This window comes from Equus quagga, chromosome 15, assembly GCF_021613505.1.
Source record: "Equus quagga isolate Etosha38 chromosome 15, UCLA_HA_Equagga_1.0, whole genome shotgun sequence".
Taxonomy (NCBI): domain Eukaryota; kingdom Metazoa; phylum Chordata; class Mammalia; order Perissodactyla; family Equidae; genus Equus; species Equus quagga.
In genome coordinates this window covers 70,430,110-70,451,581 of record NC_060281.1, presented here as the reverse complement: position 1 = coordinate 70,451,581, position 21,472 = coordinate 70,430,110, and the positions used below count along the sequence as shown (strand labels likewise).

The 21,472-nt window shown below is 53.0% G+C and overlaps 1 protein-coding gene across 2 annotated transcripts in view; it reads right to left on the bottom strand.

Moving 5' to 3' along the window:
- Nucleotides 1-7,771: 7,771 nt before the first annotated feature.
- The window catches only part of ABCB9 (ATP binding cassette subfamily B member 9), a 28,132-nt gene continuing 14,431 nt past the window's right edge, over nucleotides 7,772-21,472 (bottom strand). For both annotated transcript variants that reach the window (XM_046638841.1, XM_046638842.1), the window contains exons 5-12: nucleotides 21,193-21,398; nucleotides 18,932-19,129; nucleotides 17,583-17,711; nucleotides 15,606-15,794; nucleotides 14,950-15,123; nucleotides 12,689-12,848; nucleotides 11,265-11,401; nucleotides 7,772-8,986 (exon numbers count right to left, since the gene is read on the bottom strand). In XM_046638841.1, the coding sequence (XP_046494797.1) occupies nucleotides 8,726-8,986; nucleotides 11,265-11,401; nucleotides 12,689-12,848; nucleotides 14,950-15,123; nucleotides 15,606-15,794; nucleotides 17,583-17,711; nucleotides 18,932-19,129; nucleotides 21,193-21,398 (1,454 nt within the window). In that variant the 3' untranslated portion in view covers nucleotides 7,772-8,725. The remainder of the gene's footprint in view (nucleotides 8,987-11,264; nucleotides 11,402-12,688; nucleotides 12,849-14,949; nucleotides 15,124-15,605; nucleotides 15,795-17,582; nucleotides 17,712-18,931; nucleotides 19,130-21,192; nucleotides 21,399-21,472) is intronic.

Sequence of the window (21,472 nt, the reverse complement as noted above, 5' to 3'; positions counted from 1 at the left end):
ATAAATTAACTGTATCATAATATACTATCATTCTGCAGCATGCTTTCCTGCTCATCTTTTTTTTTTTAATTTTCATTTATTTATTTATTTACTTTTTTGAGGAGGATTAGCCGTGAGCTAACATCTGCCGCCAATCCCTCTCTTTTTGCTGAGGAAGACTGGCCCTGAGCTAACATCCGTGCCCATCTTCCTCTACTTTATATGTGGGACGCCTTCCACATCATGGCTTGCCAAGTGGTGCCATGTCCACACCCGGGACCCGAACCAGTGAACCCTGGACTGCTGAAGTGGAATGTGCACACTTAACCGCTGCGACACTGGGCCGGCCCCTCTGCTCATCTTTATGTTTAGGACATCTATCTAAGCTAATATGTGTGGATCCAATATATCCCTTTATCCTTCCACATAATATTCCACCATATGTCCTGTAGCACACTTTGTTTTTCTAACCAAATGAAACACATAGCAGTTGTTTCTAGTGCTTGCAAATGCAAACCAGGCTGCTATAAACATCTTTGGGCTAATTGGTGTTTTTCAAACTGCCTGAGGCATTAATAGGTCATTTTTTTCTTAAATGACATGCCAGAATAATTTGTAATAAATACTTTAAGATTCTTTTGTGAAACTTTTGTTTTGTGTGTGTACGTATGTGTGTACTTGGTAGGAAGGTAAAATATTTCTCTTATTGAGGATTGCAATAAAAACAGGGTTGAGGGGCCGGCCCGGTGGTGCCGGTTAAGTTTGCATGTTCTGCTTCGACGGCCCGGGGTTCACTGGTTCAGATCCCATGTGTGGACCTACGCATCGCTTGTCAAGCCATGCTGTGGTAGAGGAAGCTGGGCACACATGTTAGCTCAAGGCTAATCTTCCTCAAAAAAAAAAAAAAAAAGGTTGAGAAAACATTCCTCTCCCAATAGTTTTACCCAAGAGAATTGAAAACGTATATCCACACAAAAACTGGTACAAAATGTTCACAGAAGCTCTATTCACAGTAGCCAAGGGTGGGAACAGCCAAAATGTCTATCAGCTGATGAATGGATAAACAAAATGTGGTCTAGCCATACAATGGAATATCATCCCGCCATAATAAAGAAAAAAATACTGACACTTGCTCCAACATAGATGAACCTTGACAACATTATGCTTAGAGGTCAGACCCAAAAGACCGCATATTGCATGATTCCATTTGTATGAAATGTCCAGAATAGACAAATCCATAGAGACAGAAAGCAGATTAGTGGTTGCCAGGGGCTGGGGGGAGGGGAGAATGGGGAGTGCCTGCTTAATGGATATGGGTTTCCTTTTGGGATAAAGAGAATGTTCTGGAACTAGATAGTAATGATAGTTTCACAACAGTATGAATGTAGTAAAAGCAACTGAATTCTATATTTTAAAATGGTTTAAATGGTGGATTTTATGTTCTGTGACTTTTACCTAGATTAAAAGTAAACAAGCCACTCCTCTAAGGTATATTAAGAGCAGAATCGTAGGTTATAGAGTTTGCTCATCTCGACTTTTTTACTAGACGAGACAAGCTGCTCTCCAGTTTGTGCTGTCACAGCACTGAATGAGAACTTCTCTCTCCCTACATCCACACCAATGCTTCATACCCAAGAGAAAAATAATCGAGGGAATGATTCAGAGCTAAATTGAGGCTATAAGCCAGAGGTCACAGTCTAGGGGCCCAAAGACTTGTTTTGTTTGACCTGTTTGTATTTTTAAAAGTTCGAATTAGACGCCTACAGTTAAACTGGGAAAGCGCAAAATGTGGTTTGCCAACTTCCCTTGAGAAATAGGAAGACCAGGTTAGCACACGTTTCCTTGTGGTGACACGTGGCAGAGCTGAGCAGTAGGAGCCCCATTTAAAGGGCGAATGAGGTCTCCAGTTCACTACAGTCCCCACTGCTCCCTAATGTCTTACAGCTGGTCCCGTTTACTCACTTATGTTTTGTCCCTCTCCCGCCCCTGGCCCATGCACACCTTTGAGGGCACCTGCCCCTGGTGTAAAGTTTTGAGCTCTATAGGCTGTGAATGGGGGCTCACCCTTACAGCTGAGCACCCTTGTGCAGGCCACAACCTGCAAAACTGTACCAAGCCACCCTGAAGAAAAGGAAGACAGATTTCCAAACCCATTAGCTATGGATGTTTCCTGAGGTAGGGGAGGTCTCAGCCAGACTTGAGGAGAAAAGCAGATTTGAGAGCTTGAGGGGAAGGTGAGGAAGAGCCCTGGCACAGCCACCATGCAATGAACAGGGGACACGCTGTGGAGAGACCATTATTCCTGCCACCCACGTGAGGATGCTCAGCCCCAAAGAGCCCACCCTCAGCATCCTTTCCAGCTCTGCAGCTGATGAGCAGCATCTTGAGGTCCTGGGTTTCTGTCCCTGGAGCTGTCAGCTCTGACTGTGACCCCAAATCAGATTAATAGCCTCCTCCCAACACACATGCTCTGGGTCAGAATCTGCCCAGACCAGCCATTTGGAAAAACCCATCTGCTGCCTAATGCGCTAATTCACCTTCAAGGGACCAGCTTGGAAGATGGAAGAGGCAGCGGGAGGGGAGGGGATGAACTGCAGGTGTGAGAAATGCCCAGAATGAAGATCTGGGGGTGCAGAGCAGAGTCCTGGTTATAGAATTTTCTGCGTCCCCTCCCCCAGATGCCAAAGATGCAGCTGTGGGGAGGGGCTTCCCCAAACCCTTGCCTCCACCTAGGACAACGACCCAGGACCAGCTACATAATTTGCAAAATGAAAATCAGGGCCCCCTTGTTCAAAAATTATTCAGACTTTCAAGAGGGCGGCTGCAGAGCATTAAACCAGGTGTGGGGCCCTTCTGCGTGCGGGGCCCTGCGTGACTGCACGGGTCGCGTTCCTGGGAAGCGGCCTTGCCTCTGTCCTCTCCCTGCCCCTCGATCCCGCCAGGATTACGCCTGCTCTGGGTCCTCTCAGTCCCCGTGCTCATCGCCATTCTGTCTCGTCTTTCTTTGTTTCCTTGTCTGTTTCCCGGTCCTGGGCATTCCCTGAGGGGCGACCGGACCGATTTCCCCTGACTGCCCATCGCAGCGCCCGGGACAGAGGAAGGTAGCCATATTTGCTAAATTAATTGTAACAGAGAACAAATCAGTTTAAAAAATCGTGGCTCTCCACTTTATACCCACTAGGATGGCTATAATTGAAATAAATAAATAAAGACAGAAAATAACAAGCATTGGTGAGGATGCAGAGAAATTGGAGCCCTAGTCGTCTGCTGGTGGGAAGGGAAGATGGTGCCACCGCTGTGGGAAACAGTTCAGTAGGTCCTCAAAATGTTAAACGCAGAGTTACCATCTGACCCAGCAGTTCCCCTCCCAGGCATACACCCAAGAGAACGGAACACGTATGTCCATATAAAACGTGACTGTTCACAACAGCCAAGAGGTGGAGACAACCCAAACGTCCATCAATGGGTGAATGGATAAACAAAATGTGGTCCCTCCGTACAATGGATTATGACTCAGCAATAAAAAGGAGGAAGCACTGACACCTGCTACAACGTGGAGGAACCTTGAGAACCCGATGCTGAGTGAGAGAAGCCAGACACAAAAGGCCACATGGCATATGATTCTGTTGATATGAAATATCCAGAATAGTCAAATCTGTAGAGACAGAAAGCAGATGCGTGGTTGCCAGGGGCTGTGGGCTGAGACCATGGAGGGCGACTGTTAACGAGCACAGCCTTCTTTGGGAGGAGGATGAAAATGTCCTGGAACTAGATAATGGTGATGGTTGCACCACGTTGTGAGTATGCTAAATGTCATTAATGGTAAACTTATGTTCTGTGTATTTTACCACAATAAAAACAATTAAAAAAACCCTTTAAATCTTTAAATGCAATGTGGTACCCTGAATTGCATCCTGGAAGAGAAAGAGGACATTAGTGGAAAAACTGGTGAAAGACAAAAAAAGCTTGGAGTTTCATTGTCAGCGATTGCCAGTGCTGCTTTCTCAGTTGTGACAAATGTACCACGATCGAGTGAGATGTTAATAGAAGGGAAACTGGCCGAGGGGTATATGGGAACTTCCTCTATGATCATTGCCACTTTCTTGTAAATCTAAAATAATTCCAAAATAAAATATTTATTTAAAAAAATCATATCTGGGTGCTGGCCCCGTGGCCGAGTGGTTAAGTTTGCGTGCTCTGCTGCAGGTGGTCCAGTGTTTCGTTGGTTCGAATCCTGGGCGCGGACATGGCACTGCTCATCAAACCACGCTGAGGCAGCGTCCCACATGCCACAACTAGAAGGACCCACAACGAAGAATGTACAACTATGTACCAGGGGGGGCTTTGGGGAGAAAAAGGAAAACAATAAAATCTTAAAAAAAAAATCATATCTGCCTTCTAAAGAGAAGTCAACTTGTTCTCCGGAAGGCTCTTTTGTCTGCCTGGGGCCCACTTTGGGGTTTGAGTTTGCAAGCTGGGGAGCTGGAGCTGACTCTCAGACATGGGAGAGGAAGAAGAAGCTGGAGTTCCCAGCGTGGGAGGGGAGGCATGAGGTGAAGAGATGGGTGGGGGGATGGGTGAGAGAGGAGCTTGGGCTGGCATGGGCCTGGGTGTGGGGGGGGCGGGGGGCCCTCCGTGGCAGGTTAAAACTCCTTGATGGGGAAGCTCCAGGGACGTTGGAGAACTGGAATGTCCGACATAGAGGCTGCAAACTGGTGACCCTTAGGCTGGAGACGTGTTTTATTGACCCTTGGTTTTATAAAAATAATTTGAGCCAATCTACAAAAAGCAGTCAATCTCACATTAAAATTGGAATTTCCAACTTCTCTGGAAACATCTGAAGATCTGCTAACTCACGGCCGCTTTCCTGCATGGCCCCAAGGGGCTGGAGCCAGATCCCAGCCCTCCCTTTGAAACTGGTAAAGCTCTCCTGTTTGCCATAGTCCCCACCACCCCCTATTGTCACTGATTACTGACAGAGCCTTGGTGCCATTTATCCTCAAGCGTGCCTCATATTCTGTTTTTAATGGACCAGAAGGATTTCTCTGCACCATGTCAAAGTGAACAAGCAAAAGAGAAACCGAGGAGGTTGTCATTTTTCCTACACATAGACAGCTTTGCTCCCTTATGATACCTGCCTGGTTGTTGGAAGCACTTCTATTTGAGAACTCAAGTCTAATATTTGATCTGCAGCCCTTGCTGCAATGTCAATATACCCTTCCCAACCCATGCCCTGAAATCTTCACTCGCACAGGTGTGCTGTGGTTGGGTCAAACATACACATGCTTCTTGGGTGTGAATCCTGGTTCTGCCCCTTACTAGCTGGGTGGTCTTGGGAAAGTCACTTAACCTCTCTGTGCCTCGGTTTCCTTATCTGTAAATGGGCATGACATTGTACCTGCCTTTTAGGGGTTTTCTGAAGATAAGTGACTAGCTCATGCGAAGCATGTAGACCTGTGCCTGAAATAGAACAAACAAGGCAGAGAAAATTTCAGGAGGTGACAAGTACCGTGATGATAACAGATCAGGGAGACTGGGAGAAACCCAACATTCAGGACTTGTTGTGGAGGAGGGGACATGTGAGCTGAGAGAGGAATGAGAAGGAATCAGCTGGGAACCGAGTGGAAGGAACAGTGTGTCAGGCAGAAGGAACAGCCAGTATAAAGGTTCAGAGGCAAGAATGAGCTTGGCTTCCTCAAGCACCAGGAGGAAGAAGGCCAGTGTGGCTAGAACAGAGCAACTGAGGGTCACATTTGAGGCCGAAAGGGAGGCAGGGGGCCTGTAGCCACAGGGAGCTTTTGGGATTTGGGGCACCGAGACTCCGTGGGAGGGTTTGCAGCAGCCAAAGAACAGAATCTGATCGACAAAGGAACAAATGAACCTGGCAGCAGGCCAGGCCAGCCCAGAGCCTCTACTGTCTGTTCCACAGCCCCCTTCACAACAGCTGACCCAAGCCTGGCCCTGTTTGCCCTCTGAGCATTTAATCCCCCGCCCCCAAACCAAACAGGAAGTCTTGAGGTGGCCCTGCGCCAGGGCAGCGGTCCCTGAGGAGGGGTGGAGCAAGGGATGCAAAGCCACTTGGATGAAGGCTGCCAGTGCCCCTCCCCCGCTCCCCCAGAAGAGATCCGTGTGAGATCCCTGGATCCTGTGAACGTGACCTTATTGGAAAAAGTCTTTGCAGATGTGATTCAGGCTGTCAAGATGAGATCATCCTGGATTATGCACATGGGCCCTAAACCCAACCAAAAATGTCCTTATAAGAGAAAGGCAGAGGGAGATTTGAGACACACAGAGGAGGTCATGTGACGACGGAGGCAGAGATGGGAGTGATGCAGCCACAAGCCAAGGAAGGCCGGGAGCCACCAGCAGCTGGAAGAGGCAGGCAGGAGGCTGCCCTAGAGCCTTCGGCAGGGAGCGTGGCCCTGCTGGCCCCTTGACGTTGGACTTAAGGCTCCAGAACTGTGAGAGAGGGAGTTTCTGTTGTTCTAAGCCACAAGTTTGCAGTAATTTGTTATGGCAGGCCCGGGAAATTAACACCCCCTCCTCCCCAGGAGCCCCAGCTCCCCAGGCAGGAGTTCCCTCTCTTCTTCCATCTTTGCAACACCTCCTCTTTGACAGGTGAGAACACTGAGGCCCAAGGAGGGGAAGATAAGTAGGGAAGTCACTTACAGCTGTCTCAGTTTTCCTCCTAACTGAATTTAGTTCACCTACATATTTTGTTGGGTTTTCACAGCATTTAAAAATTTTTTATTTATTTTTATTATGGAAGGATCCAAGCACAGTTAGAGTCCAGATAATATGATGCCCCATAACTTTTTCATTCCGTACTTTTGTGGGCGTGGCTTATAGGGTCTTGGCTGTGTGGTATAGAGTAAATCAATTAACCTCTCTGAGCTTTGGATTCCTCAATTCTAAAATGGGGAGAAAATTGGTTGTTGTGAGGCTTAAATGGGAATGGACACTACATACTCGGTGTCTCTCAGATTCCACCTGGAACCCCGGCCTGGGCCCGAGCACATTCTTGCTGTGGAACACAGTTCTAGGGCTCATAATGGCTTCTCCAGGAAGGAGTCAGAGGGTCCTGGATAGATAAGATGCTCAAGACAGGTCCAAGCCTCTGAGGACAAGCAGGGGACCCAGCTGGCCACAGTCTGGGTTCTAGGCCTCGGTTTATTTGGCAGGAAAATAGGTACATGGCTGACACTGAGTTGGTCTATGCAGTATGACATAAGGACCAGTAGTTAATACATTGAAATACTTCTCTACCAGTTGGTAAAAAGCCATTGCCGCAGCCCCTCTCCTAGGACCCAGACTTCAGCACAACCAGCCAGTAATAACCACCATGGAGGCCCTCCTGCGTCCAGCCCAGCCTCCTTCTGATGGAGCCGTTCTGTTGTCACACTGCTTAGCTCCACCGGCTGGAGCGGGCGCGGGGTGCCTGGTCCCCGACAGAAAGGAACAGGTGGCATTCGCAGGGCCTCGGCTTTCCCAAGAGGCACGGGTGGCCAGGGATGTAGAGGAGACAGGTCTCTATCACCCTGCACAAGCCCCCTGGAGACAGACAGACAGACACGAACGTCTGCGCTGGAGATCCTGGGGACACAAAGAGCACAGACGGGAGGCTCCCAGACCTGGGGGAGGCCCTAGACCACCCAAGGTCTTTCTACAATTACACCAGGCAGGAGGAGAGCTGGATCTGACGGAAAAATCTAACCAGGTGATGAGGCAGAGGGCCCAGGAAGGGGTCAGAGGTCAAGGATCAGAGGTAGTACACTTTATTGACCAGGTTCTGCCAACATCTTACAACCCCCCCCCACAAAGCCAGACCCCAGGCTTTGCCACCATCCCATCCACGGAACTGGAGGAGAATGTGTCTCCCAGACATCCAAAGGGCCTCAAACAGCAGAGCAGCAGGTGGACGTGGTGGTGGTGGTGGGGGGGTGCCAGCCAGGCGGGGAGGGGGGAGGGAGGAGGCAGGGCCAGGGGCTAAAGCTGGGTGCTGGGCCGGGACGCCCCGAGGCTCCGCCAGGCCTGGCCAGCCCTTCACTCCCCCAGTTGAGGTTCGCAGTGGTTCACAGTGAGACTGGCTTGGATTCGGCAGGGTGGCAGGGGTGACAGGCAGACAGGCGCCTGCCACTCTCCCGGCCAGCCCCTAGCCTGACTCACGAAGCTGGGAAGAAGGAGAGACAGAAAGTCCCCTCCCTGTGTCCTCCCACTGGGACAGGGAAGCCCCTTCTCTCACGGGACAAAGGGGAAGGGCCTAGTTCTCTCCGATGTCCCACAGGCTATTAGGAAGGGTTACTCACTCCTGGTTCAGAAGTTTCTAGAATACCTCAGTGAACTTGCCCACCATTACTCCCAATTATAAAAATGTTTTTGAAATCTAGGAGTTGACTGGGTCCCATGGAACCTAGCAGTAAAAACCTGGTAAGATCTTGGTTTAAAAAGGTGGCTCTACCTTTGCTTAGAAGCCTGGGGAGACCAGATGGAGAGACCAGCGGTGTCCCCACTGCCCAGATTGGAGGGGGTGGCTCATGGCAGCAAGGGGCTGGTGGTGGCCCAGGGAACAGGGTGGGAACTAGGGGCAAGATGCAGGAAGCAGTGACATGTGGGATATGGCAGGTCACCTCCAGTGCTGTGGGCCTGGGCTCGGAGGGCAGCCGGGGGCTGCCGGGGGGCCCCAACGGGTACGCCTGCCAGGCGGGCACCAGGGCCTCTGCCCCACAGGAGAGGCAGGGGCTGATGGTCAGGCCTTGTTACTGCCATTGCCCGGTGGCTCCTGGTGGACAGCTGTGTAGTCTGAGGAGGGCTCGAGCCCCAGCATCTGCCGCTGCACTAGCTTGGCGTAGAGGCCGCCCTGGGCCAGCAGCTGCTGGTGTGTGCCCTGCTGCACCACGTGGCCCTTGTCCAGCACCACGATGAGGTGTGCCCGCTCCACCGTGCTCAGCCGGTGCGCGATGATGAGCACCGTGTGCTTCTGCAGGTTGCCATGGATGGCCTGCTGGATCTGCGGAAACAGGAGGGGCTGGCTCACATGGGCGCTGCCTCAGCCACCCACAACCCGGCCCAGTCCTGCTTGGAGCCCAGCTCCACCACTTCCTAGTGATGCTTAACCTCTCTGAGGCTCAGTTCCTCATCTGTAAAGCGAGGGCTTGCACATGACCTGCTCTCTGGGTTCCGCTCCTGGGGACAGAGCTCAGTGCCCACAGGAGGCAAGGCTCGTGAGTGACACATGGGCCCCAAGCTGGTTGTCTTCTGGTCCTCCTGCTCCTTCCTCTAACCTTGGCCTTGAGTGATGGTCTCACCATCAGCCCCAAAGGCGTCAGCCTCAATTCCTCATCCTTCCCTCATTGCCAAAATCCAACCCATTAGCAAACCCTGCAGATCCTGTCTCCCCAGTTTCTCTCGCTCTGTCCCCTCTTTCTGCCTCCACCACCACTGCTTCTCATCTGGATGCTGGCAACTCTCCTGCCCTGCTCCCTTTTCCACTCCCCACACGGATTTAAATGTTTAATCAGTTTTTGTTGAATTCCTACTCCAAGCCATCCAACAACTTCTCGTCCCACTTAGGATAACACCCAGACTCCTGGGGAAGTTTAGGGCTGTGAAATTATTCTGTATCTCCGATGGTGGACACGTGACGTTCTGCATTTGTCAAAACCACAGACCGGACAGCACAGAGAGTGACCCCTAACGGAACCTACGCACTTGAGTTAGTAACAATGCACTAATATTGGTCCTTCAGTCGTAACAAATGGACCACACCCATGCAGGACGTTAATAATAAGGGAAACGGGGGGCGGATAAAGGGATATAAGGGAACTCTCCATACTTTGTGCTATTTTCTCTAAACTGAAAACTGGTCTAAAAAAATAAAATCTATCAATAAAAAAAAAATCCCTCCAACTCCTTACCAGGGCCTGGGGAGCTTCTCTCCCTTTGACTCTATTGGCGCCTCGCTCTCTTTGACTCCCACCCGTCTGGCCTTCGGGCGTGGCTGTGAACTTGCTCCAGGCCTTTCACCCTCTGCCCTTACCCCAGAACTCCCCATGGCTGGCTCCTTCCCTTTCGGGTCTCAGCTCAAATGGTACCTGATGACCCTGGTTCTATCGCGTGAACTGCAGACTCTCGGCACAGATAAGCCCCTCCACACCGTGCACTGAGACTCCCCACTCCAGCACGAGGCCTTGTCCAGGGATGAGCCCTGGCCCCCTAGTGCTCAGTGCGGCCAGGAGAATCGACTGTTCCAGCCAACACCTGGTGGTAGGTGCCTGACCTCCCTTTCTTACAGCATTTACCAAAAAGGGCTTAAAATTGCAGATCCTTCCTCTGTCCCTCTGGGCTATATACAAGAATCTCCTACAACTCAGGAGTCTTCCTCAAGGACCTGAGGGCCCCTCCTTTGAAACACGGTCATGAGGAAGGACAGGGCCTGGCCTCCCAGCCTCTACGGGAGGGTGGGATCCTATCTTCAACGGCTGCCAGCTAGCGACCCCGCTGGACTAATCGCCTTCACGCTGACCAACCCTTTGTCAGCTCTCCCTTGAGCCCCTGCTCTGTCCCGCTCCCAACGCCCTCATTCTCCCTTTACAACGCCCCTCACCGCTGTCACCTCTGCACAAATCAGAATGGAGCTCAGCTCTTTCCCCATCTGCCAGAGTTACTGCATAAAAGCTGTTTTTCCAGCTGTAACTAATGTCCGGTTCTGTTTCCCTTTGACAGTGGTGGCCCCTCAATCTCTATCACATGACGGTTTCATTTTCTGTGGAGCATAGGCCACAGGCCGAACTCCTGCTTGTCTCCTCGTTCATCATCTGTCTTCCCCCTGGACTGGAAACGCCAAGCGGGCAGGGCTCTGTCTGTCTGGTCAGCCGCCACTGGGACCCCAGCGCCTGGGACGTGCCTGGTACCAGAGGAGCGCAGAGAATACCTACCTGCGTAATAAGTGGGTCCATCGGGGAGAGACTGAGGTAGCTGGTCAGCTACAAATCATTGCTGGATGCTCCTTCCCAGGGAAGTGGGACTCAGAGAGGGGAAGAGACCTGCTCATGTTCTGCGTGGCAGGGCGGAGCTCCTGGCCCACGCTCCTGCACGACCCTCTCGCACAGTTGCAGTCCGGGCCCCGGGCTCCTCTCCCCGGCTCCCCACCTCGACTGGGACACCCCAGTCCCGGAAGCTGGCGGCCTGGGAGACCCCTTCCCAGCACCTGTCTGCCGGGTGGAGGGGGGACTGAACCACTGGAGCTGCTCCCTGTTCTGGCACCACCCCGCCACCTGGCCACTCACCAGGTACTCGCTCTCGGCATCCAGCGCGCTGGTGGCTTCGTCCAGGATGAGGAGGGGTGGGTTCCGCACCAGAGCCCGCGCCAGGGCCACCCGCTGCTTCTGGCCACCTGACAGCTGGGCGCCCTTCTCCCCGGTCTCTGCGTGGCGGAGGCACAGGAGCAGGTGAGCGGGAGGCGAGGCCGGGGCAGCCTAGGGAAGAGCGAGAGGCCCCTCCTCCACCTTTCCCTGCTTTCCCTGCCGCAGGGGGAGCCGAGCTTTCGGGAAAAGGTGTGGCCAAAAGCGCCAGCGGCTGGGCCTACCCACAGCTCTCAAACTCCATGAAAGGATGCTGTTCCTCTGCGTTCATAATATGCATGCCAATTACGACTGCACGCAGTTGGCACCAAGATTCCAAATTTTACTCATTAATTCGGCAAACATCCAAATGTTTGATAATCCACTGTGCTGGTGTGGCTGTGGGGAGACAAGCCCCCTCTCTTCCTGGGCCAGTGTAGCTCGTGCAGTCCCCATGGCTGGTAATGACGGGGCTGCAGCTACACACCTCTGTGCCCAGGGGTTTGTAATGCGCAAGTCGCGGATCACAATTACAGATGCACACCCCTTGCACAGCAAACCCACCACGATGAGTTTTCCCTACAGACCAACTTTCCCGTGCGCAGCGAGGTACACGTGCTGTGTGTGGCTCACAGCACTGTTACTGCAAAAACAAACCTACCCAAATGTCCATCAGTAGGAAACTGAATAAATAAATTGTTTACCAAGTAAATTATTATAAAGGCCATACACTGGAACACTATGTAGCTGTTAAAAAAAGACCATGGCAGCTGTCTGGGTCTCAATCTGCAGAGGCCGCAAGATATTCTGTTCAGTTAAAAAAGCCAGGGGCAGAATATAAGGTGCTGGTTTTTCTGTAAAGGGTGGGAGGGAATAAAAATACATATTCATATTTGCATAAAGAAACTCCAAAAGGACGCGTAAGAAACAAGTGAAAGAGGTTTTGGTGGGGGCAGGAGGAAACGGGGGGTGGAGAAATGGATGGAATAAACTTTTCATTGTATACCATTTTATATATTTTTTAGTTTTGAACCATGTGAATAACTCCTTTTCAAGAGTTAAAATTGTAAAGTATATTAAATATAATGAAATATATAATATGAATGAACATATTGTTAAATTTATTAAATTAAAATGTTAATTTATTAATATAATAGTAAATAATTGTAATAAATACAATACACACATGTTATTTAAAAGTAATAATGTTTCGGAACTAAATAGAATTGGTGGTTGTACAGTATTGTGAAGGTACTAAATGCCACTGAATTGTGCGTTTAAAATGGTTAAGTTCATGTTATGTGAATTTCGGGTCACATCCCTGAGGGTGGACCTTCAGGCCCGGTGGAGGATGCTCCTGGGCTCTGTACCTGTGTTGTAGCCGTCCTGGAGCTCCATGATGAAGCCGTGGGCATTTGCCTTCTGCGCAGCCTCCACCACCGTCTCAAAGGGCACGGAGGGCAGGCCATAGGAGATGTTGTCTGTGATGGAGCGGGCAAACAGCACTGGCTCCTGGCTCACCAGGGAGATCTGTGGAGGAGGAAGGATGGGGCATGAGAAGCCAGGGACGCCTCCGTCCAGCTGTCGCCAGGAACGTCGCCAGCCCCGGGCCTGGCTGACGCCAGGGGTCTCAGGTCTGACATCTGATCAGGGCCTGCGCGCCGCTGCTGCACTCAGCTGCCTCTTTTCTTTCCCAACAGAGGAGTCCACTTTCTGCATGAGCCTCCCCTGACCAACACTGTGGGGACCGCTCGGCCTACCGCTCTGGGCTAAGCCTGCTTCCCGGACCGCCGAGAGGGCGTGCTGTCTGCCCTGTCCTGGCAAAAAGAGAACGAGAACAACGTGGAGGGTAGCTCTCTGAGTGGGTCTGTCCAGGGCAGGAGGCGAGGCCACAGCAGGCCCCCTGGCCACAAAGACCTCCCGACTGTTGGCCCTCCCTTCTAAATTTAAAGGAGCTATTGTCCCATGGTCCCAGGTTTAGGAATTTGGCCTACAAAAACGATAGTATGGAGGCTATCACTGCAATGGCGTAAATAGCAAAAAAAAAAAAAAAGAAAAGAAAAAGGAACAATCTAGTTGTCCATAAATTGGGGATTGGTTAAATAATTACAGTGCATCCATAAAATCAAATTGCAATATATATATACACACACACAGTGCAATTCTATTTTTGTTAAGAAACTATATAAGTGCCTTTACAGACTGATCTATTTATGTAAGATAGGAAACAGGCTGAGAGGGCTATTTGCTCCCTGCTAACACCGGTCACCTCCACAGGGTGGAATCTGAAAGGTGAGGTGGAGGGGAACTCTCACGTCTTAGGTAGAAAATTCTCTGAATATATGGGAATATGGTTAGATTGTTGCCTCTTACTGTTTGAGGTTTATGAAAATTAAAATTTTTAATTTAAATTACAGAGAAGGTATTCACAAAGGAAATGCAAGTGGTGAATAACCATACGAAAAAGTATGTAATATCTTTAGTCATCAGGACAATGCAGAAGATGTCAAGGAGCGACTCCATGCACTCACCACCTGGCAGAAATCGGGGACTGACGATAGCAGCTGTCTGAGAATGTTAGGTGTCTGGGCATATTAACTATTAGGCGCCACTTCCAGACCTCTGGGGGTCGAACACCTGGAACTACTTGTAGCCACCTATCCCTGGTTACATGAACATGCATGGGCACATTTATCAATCTGTGGCCTCTCCACCACACAGAATTTGGTTGGGGGTCCTGGAATATCTGTGGCAACCCTCAGGCTCTCACATAATTTAATGTATGTTGATGATGTACATGGTGCCTCCTTCAAAGTTGGCGTTTCTTGTATAGTGTACAACCTGAACAACAATCTGGGGCATCCCTGTTCTTATGCCAGAACAGGGTCAAGTGTTGAGGCTCCTTTTCTGAAAGGATTACCAAAAACTGTATGGTCATGAATAGCCTCCTTTATGTACTGGCGATGACTTGACTGTGGGACAACTGGAACTCTCACCCACTGTGAGTGGGAATGATCACCTTAATGACAGTAGCTACTAAAGTCAGGGATACACATCCAGTCTGGGAGAACATAACCATGCGCACCAGGAAATATGGACAAAATTGACCACATCGGTATTGTTGGTCATAGGAAAAAACAGCAGACAACCCAAATATCCATGAGGAGCAGAATGCGTAGATTGTGACAAGTGTACACAGTAGATCAGCATCCAGTAACGAAAATGAAGGAACCACAACCACAGCCGCAACCTGCAGGACTCGCAAATAATGTTGGGTAGAAGCAGCAGGATGCACACGAATGCACGCTCTGTGATTCCAGGCAGATGAAGTGCAAACCCAGCCAAACACAGCTGCGCTGCCTGGGGAGGCACACGGAGACGGCGAGAAAACAGAAAAGCAGGGAAATTAGGATCATAAAAGCCAGGCGAGACACTGCTTCTGGGGGGAAGAGAGGGACCCATGTGGGCCTTCTGGAGTGCCGGAATGTTCTCTCTCTTGACCTGGGTGGCGCTACACAGGTGATGATGATTCAGACCTTCCTTGGGCTGCCCTCTGCATCTGCATTACAGCTCACCAGACAGAAGGTGAGACAGAGAGGGGCGGAGGAGGGCAGCAGGGCCCCTCACATACCACTCGGTGCAAGTACTTGTGGTCATAGGCGCCGATGGGCTGCCCATCCAGCAGCACGCGGCCCCCCTCCAGGGGGTAGAAGTTCTCCAAGATGTTGACGCAGGAACTCTTCCCACTGCCCGAGGGCCCCACGAGCGCAGTCACCTTCCCTGGGGACAGGCTGAAGGAGACATTCTGCAAGGAACAGGCAGACACGGTTGGGGCCACCGGCTTAGATGCTCTGGCCTCAGACACGGGTAGGTGCCCTTCCCAGCCCGCCCTGTGCTCCTATGCCATGGTTGGGCACTGCTGGTCCCCCAGGATGCTCTCCTTTCTCGGATTTGGCAGCACTTTTATACTTATTTCCTCTGCCTGGAACGTTCTTTCCATAAAGAGCCAGCTGGTGTGGCATCTGCTCCTCATTCAGGTCTCAGCTCAAATGTCACCTCCTCCGAGAAGCCCTCCTTGACTGTTAACACCATCTCTGCAGACTGCCCCTGTCACGCCACCCTGATCTATTGCCTTCCTAGCACTTATCCCAACTGGAGCCCAAACTGCCCCAGGGCAGGGACTGGCCTTCCGTGTTCCTGGCCACACCGCCAGGGCCTGGCCTGGATTAGGTGCAGAGGGACGGGATGAGGGAAATAAGACCTGGGCAGGCCTCGAGCCCCTCTCACCTGCAGGACTTGGGTGTGGGGCCGAGTGCGGTAGGTGAAGGTCACGTTCTCAAAGTCCACTCGGCCCACCAGGTGGTCAGGGGCCAACTTCCCATCGTGCACCATGGTTGGCTGCCGGTCAATGAACTCGAAGACCTTCTCGGCGGCCCCCACTCCCTGCATCAGGCCACTGTAGACGGAGCCCATGGACTGCGGGGGAGGAGACGTGTTCCTGCCCCACCGACAGGCCATCCCTGGGCCCCCACCCTGTGCCAGAGGGATGAACGGGGTGCAGAGAGAGCAAGGACACAGAGCAGCTCTGGGGGTACCGGAGGCTGCTGGCGCCCACCTGCTAGTGCAGCAGCCAGTGACGATAAGGAGAAACTGAGGACAGCCGCACAAATGCCAGCGCCCTTCCCAGAACACACGGGGAGCCAGCGGGTGGCAGTCACCACACCTAAATCTGCCCCCGCCCAGCAGGGGAGGTGTCACTGCCCCCCAGAGGGGGAAACAGAAGCACAGGGAAGTTGCACGAACCAGCCACAAGGCTGCCGAACAGGAATCCGCCCTTCCTCCTTCAGCTGCCACAGCATTAAAAAAATTTCACTTGTAAAAATGGCTCTTAATTTATACTCTACATTCTCCTTGGGTAAAAATATACACAATATAAATGCGAATAATGAGGACTCATCTTATTGAGCACTTTGTTTATGTTAACGGGTAGGTTCTATCATCATTTCCTCTTTGCTGATGAGGAAACTGAGGCACAGAGAGCTCAAGTAACTTTCCCCAGGTCACACAGCCGGGAAGTGCCACAGCCAGGACTTGAACCCAGGCATGCCCGGCATCTGAGTGCTGTGACTGAGTGTCCCAGTTGGTGACGTGGGGGTGACATTAGTTCCAGTGTCACGGTTTTGTGAAGACAGTGCTCCACCACACCACTGTGATGACTGCTATCATTAATATCAAGATATTACTATGCATATTCAGGTACAAGTGTGCGTGCACGCTGTCCTTCATGCCTCATCCCAGAGGCGGCCCCGGTTATCCATGTACTGGATCTTTCCAGCCCTTTCTCTGAGCATTTATAAACATATGCATGTATATGATTAAAAATTTTGAGATCTGAAAAAACACAAATGGGATCAGACTATCCCTATTGCTAAGGGATCAGCTTTTTCACTGTGAAAAAGCTTCGGGCTCTTTCCACGCGGGGGCACACAGATCCACCTGAGTTCTGCAGCTCTGCCTGGTTTTACGGGACAGGTGGACTGTTTCCGGAATCCCGATGTGCCGTATTTACCCAAGCCCTACCGTATTTACCCAAGCCCTGGTCGGTGGGCCCCTGGGGTTGTTTCAGCTCTTCCCTGTTACAAACACTGCTGCACTGAACATCCCGGGACAAGCACCTCTGCCCCTGGTGTGGGTACTTCTGAGGCACGGGGCCCTGGAGGGAGAAGTGCTGAGACAAATGACACTGCATGTGTGACAGTGTCCCATGCAAAATGCCACCTGCAGCAGATGCTAAAACCCACCCCCCACAGACACGTCCTTGGGCTTCATCACTGTGGGACATAAGGGCCAGGTCTGCTGGAGGGAGAGCCCAGGTGAAGACGTGCTCTAAAACCACCACTGTGTTTTCCATGGCGCTGCTCTTTAAAGTGGGTTAAAATAACGCCGGGCCCCTCTGGCTTTGAACCCAGTTCCCACACAGACGCGGGGGGCAAGTCACTTAACCGCACTGAGCCTCAGCTTTTTCTGAGAAATGGGAATCTGCCTAGCACGGAGGCCTCCCCGGAGCTCTTAGAGCATTTTCTGAAATAACTGTCGCTGCCACCTGTCGGTATTATCATCATTATTGGCATTATCACATTCTCTCCTTACCTACCTTAGAAAGAGTACCACACCCCTGGACCATGGAGCACCCCCCGATTTGGATCCCTCTCCCCCACACACCCCTCCCTTCTCCCAGGACCCCTCCCCCAGCCAGCCCCTCACCTCCATACAGTCGCCCAGGACAAACTCGTAGATAATGAAGGAGATGAGGTTGCCGCTGGTCATCTGCCCTGAGATGATAAGGTGGCCCCCGTAGTAGAGGATACTGACCTGGACCACCAGGAGTGTGAGCTGGGGGCAGAGGCAACAAGGGATTTGGGTCAGATCGGCCCCCTATGGCCCCCATTCCTGCCCCCCAGGCTGCAAGGGGACATGAGAACAGCTGTGGGCTGTGCCCTCCCAGCCACAAACTGAAACTCCCGCCAGCCTCGGGGATGTCCTCCCACGTGCTGGTGCTATCTGTCCCTCACATCCTCCCCCGCCCCCGCCGTGGAGTTTTTCCTGGCAAAGGCCTCCAGCTGGAGTGGGCCATGGGCCTGGCTGAGAACAAGGCTTCCTTTGTAAGGCCCTGGCACACACATGCAACCCCCAAGTGCCCCGGCTAGGCCAAGAAGGAGTTCTTAGGCCTCCTCCTTGTTGGGAAGAGCGAGGCTCAGAGAGGTCAAGTCCGCTGGGCACACCATGAGCTGGGCAGAGCAGGACGATGCCGTCTGTTTCCTCGCCCACAAGGCTCCACGAGGGAGAGCTTGTCCAGGGTACACCCCACCCTCCCGAGCCTGGGGGGGTGTCTGGGAGAGGAGAGGGACCAGTCAGGGTCCCTATTTGCCCCTCCCACTGCAGGCCCCATAATTAGGTCCTGGCTAGACCCCAAGTGTCCTTGTGCAAGCAACAAAGGCGCCCCTGTGGGGCACCGACTGCAAAGGGGCCCGCGAGCTGAGCTGGATTTCCGCCCCTTCTCCTCCCTGGCTCGGCACTTCTGAGGGCGGCCTGCCTGGGGGGACCCAGAGAGTCCCTGTCCCTTGGACCCCTGCAGACCAGCAGCATGTTCTTCCCTTTAAATTCCAATCCCTCCTCATTCCTGCCCCAGCTGACCCCCGATGTGCCCACCTCCCTGATGTGGCAGCGACAGGACCTGAGCCCTCCCCGTCCTCCAGGGAGGGGCTGCAACACTCCCCAGAGAGTCAGCAGACACTCTAGGGGGCAGGTGAGGTTGTGACCCTGGATCTGTGGGAAAGTGGCCTGGCCTCCGGGTGACGCCCCTCCCCGGCTGAGAAAAGCCAGCTCTCAGCCCGCTGCCCAGGCCCCGGCAGGAGGGGAGGGGGTCCTCTGTGAGGACGCAGGCTTTTCCAGAAAGATTCTCCCGGACAAGCAGAAAGCTGCCACTGAGTGCAGTCAGGTGCAAGCGGCCTGACACCGACACACAGGGACCCGGGCTACGGTCCTGATCAAGGGCTCTGCCATCCTTGGTGCTGTCCCCACGGTCAGCCCTGCTGGGGGCAAGGGCCACGTACCCCGCTGCCCCAGACGTAGTAGGTGTAGGCCGCTGCCTCCTTCCTGTTCAGCTTGTACACCTGCTGCAGCTTCCGCGAGTACACCTCCGCCTCCTCCTCCTCGTTGGCAAAGCTGCGGACCGTCTTCATGGCGCTGATGGTCTCCTCCGCCGTGTTGCTGGCTCTGGCCAGGGCGCTCTGCACATCTTTGGAGAGCCTCTGTGGGCAGGAGGGGGGACAAGAAAGAGGGGACACCAAAACAGACAGTCTCAGTTTCCAGCTGAGCCCCAGGCCTCTCTGGGTCTTTCTACCCTTCGTTGCTGCCAGCTCCATGCGGGGAGTCCCAAGGACGAAAGGATAAGACCCAGCTCTCCTTTCTCCCCCATCTTTTAGCTCCACTTGACAGACTTAGAAAATAGATTCCAGCTGGATTCTAGGGGTGACATCCCAAGGTTCTAGCTCCTGAAGGATGGGAGGCTGACCGTTAAATCATCTCCAGTAGTCAAAGGAAGTTACTCGTGACCGTACAGTTTTTGGTAATCCTTTCAGAAAAGGAGCCTCAAAACCTGTTTTTGTACTGGCATCAGAGCAGGGATGTCCTGGATGGTTGTTCAGGTTCTACACTATACAAGAAACACCAACTATTACGGGGACATCATTTACATCATCAACGTTACATTAAATTATGTGAGGGCCTGAGGGTTGGCACAGAGATTACAGAATGCCTAGCCAAGTTCTAGATGTTGGCAGAGGCCATGGGCTATATCTGCCTGCATGGTGTGTATAACTGGGGAAAGATGGTTGAGAAGTGGTTCCAAGAGTGTGACCAGCAGGCTGCTGCCCCTCAGAGTTCTGGAAGCAGTGTCTGGGCAGAGCTGCTCAGGTTTTGCAAGAGTCACCAAACTCAGAGTCTCCAACGAGCCTGCAAGGCTGCCAGGGGTTCCTGGGCGGGGTCCTGCCCAGACACGTCCCAGGACCTGCAAGTCCCACGCAGGCCATCGGCGGCTGCCAACTTGACCCGGTGCCGCACTAACGCCTGCAGGTTGCAGACCGGAGCAGGGGGGCCTAGGGGTTTCGCCCACTCGGCCCAGGGCCGGCCAAGGTGTGCAGGAGGAGGGCCGATGAGGAGCGGCGGGGTTTCCTGCCCCGCTCCCGGGGCCTGCAGGGAGGGAGGAAGAGTGGGGTGGGGAGCAGAGGAACGGGACCCACTGGGCTCTAACTCGCAGATGTGCTTTTTCTGCTGAGGACGGAAGACAGCGCGGCCTGTGACCCAGGGGCGCGGGGAGAGGCCGTCTGGGCAGCAGGCTCCGCCAGAAGGCAACACAGCGGCTGCGGGGAACCGGGTCCTTTGGGCCTGGCCTCAGGTCAAAGGCTCCCAGGGCTCCCACTGAGCTGGGGATGCTGAGCCCATGAGGGTCTAAGCCCCATGCTCGGGAGAACCCCGCCCCCCAGGCCCGGATCCCTGGGGCCTGCCACTGCCCCTGCCTGAACCCGGCCTTGGTTCCGTAGGGGCGGGGCACCACCAAGCAGGAAGCAGGCGGGTGTGGCGGGGGCCCAGCTCATGGGCTGGCCTTCCCGGCAGACGCAGTGCCAAGGTGGGGCTGGGGGACAGCGGCCTGTCCACACTGCATCATGGGCCCGAGCCAGCCCCACAGGAACGCACACTCTACAGAAAGGGGGCACACGGCCCCTCCAGTGCCACCGAAGGTCTGCAAAGATGCACGCCTGGGGCCCTGCTGCCTCCCTGCCCTCATTTCCCATCCCCCCCCGCATCGCTCCAGCCTCCCTGGCCTCCCTGAGGCTCCTGAGACACACCAGGCACGTGCCCACCTCAGGGCCTTTGCACCGGTTGTGCCCTCCTCCACTTGGAACACCTCTTGACTCAAATGTCACCCTCTCAGAAAGACCTATTTAAAATCGCACCCACCCGCATGCTCCTAATCTCTTTCCCTCCCTTCATTTTTCTCCTAGCACTTAGCACGTTTTACTGTATTATATATTCTCATCATTAATATTGTTGTTACTCATTGTCTGTCTTTCCCATCAGAATATAAGCTCCCTGTGGGCAGGGCCCTTGTCTGTTTCATTGATGGATCCTGGTGCTCGGGATGTAGTGGGTGCTCAATAAGTATTGACTGAATGACTGAAGGAACAAGTGAATGAATGCAAACACAGCCTCAAGATGGGTCCTTTGCTAGCCCCTGCGGCCCCCAAGCCCCTTCTGAGGGGACGCCTGGGAGCCACCACGCTCCTAGACCCAAGGAGGGACCAGGCAGGCCTACCTTGTAGTACCTGCCGTAGATGTCGGACACCATCATGATGATGGGGAAGCCCATGAAGGTGACCAAGGAGAGCTGCCACGAGAGGCTGAACATGAAGGCCACCACGCCTGTGACCTTGACCGTGTTCCGCAAGAAGATGTTGATGTTCTGGGAGACCAGGTCGCTGACCATGGTGGTGTCCGAGGTGAGGCGGGAAATGAGGTCCCCTGGAACACAGGCAGCTCAGCTCCCGCTGCAGCAACGAGGCCACTGCGGGCAGGGCAGGGGACTCGAGCGTGGG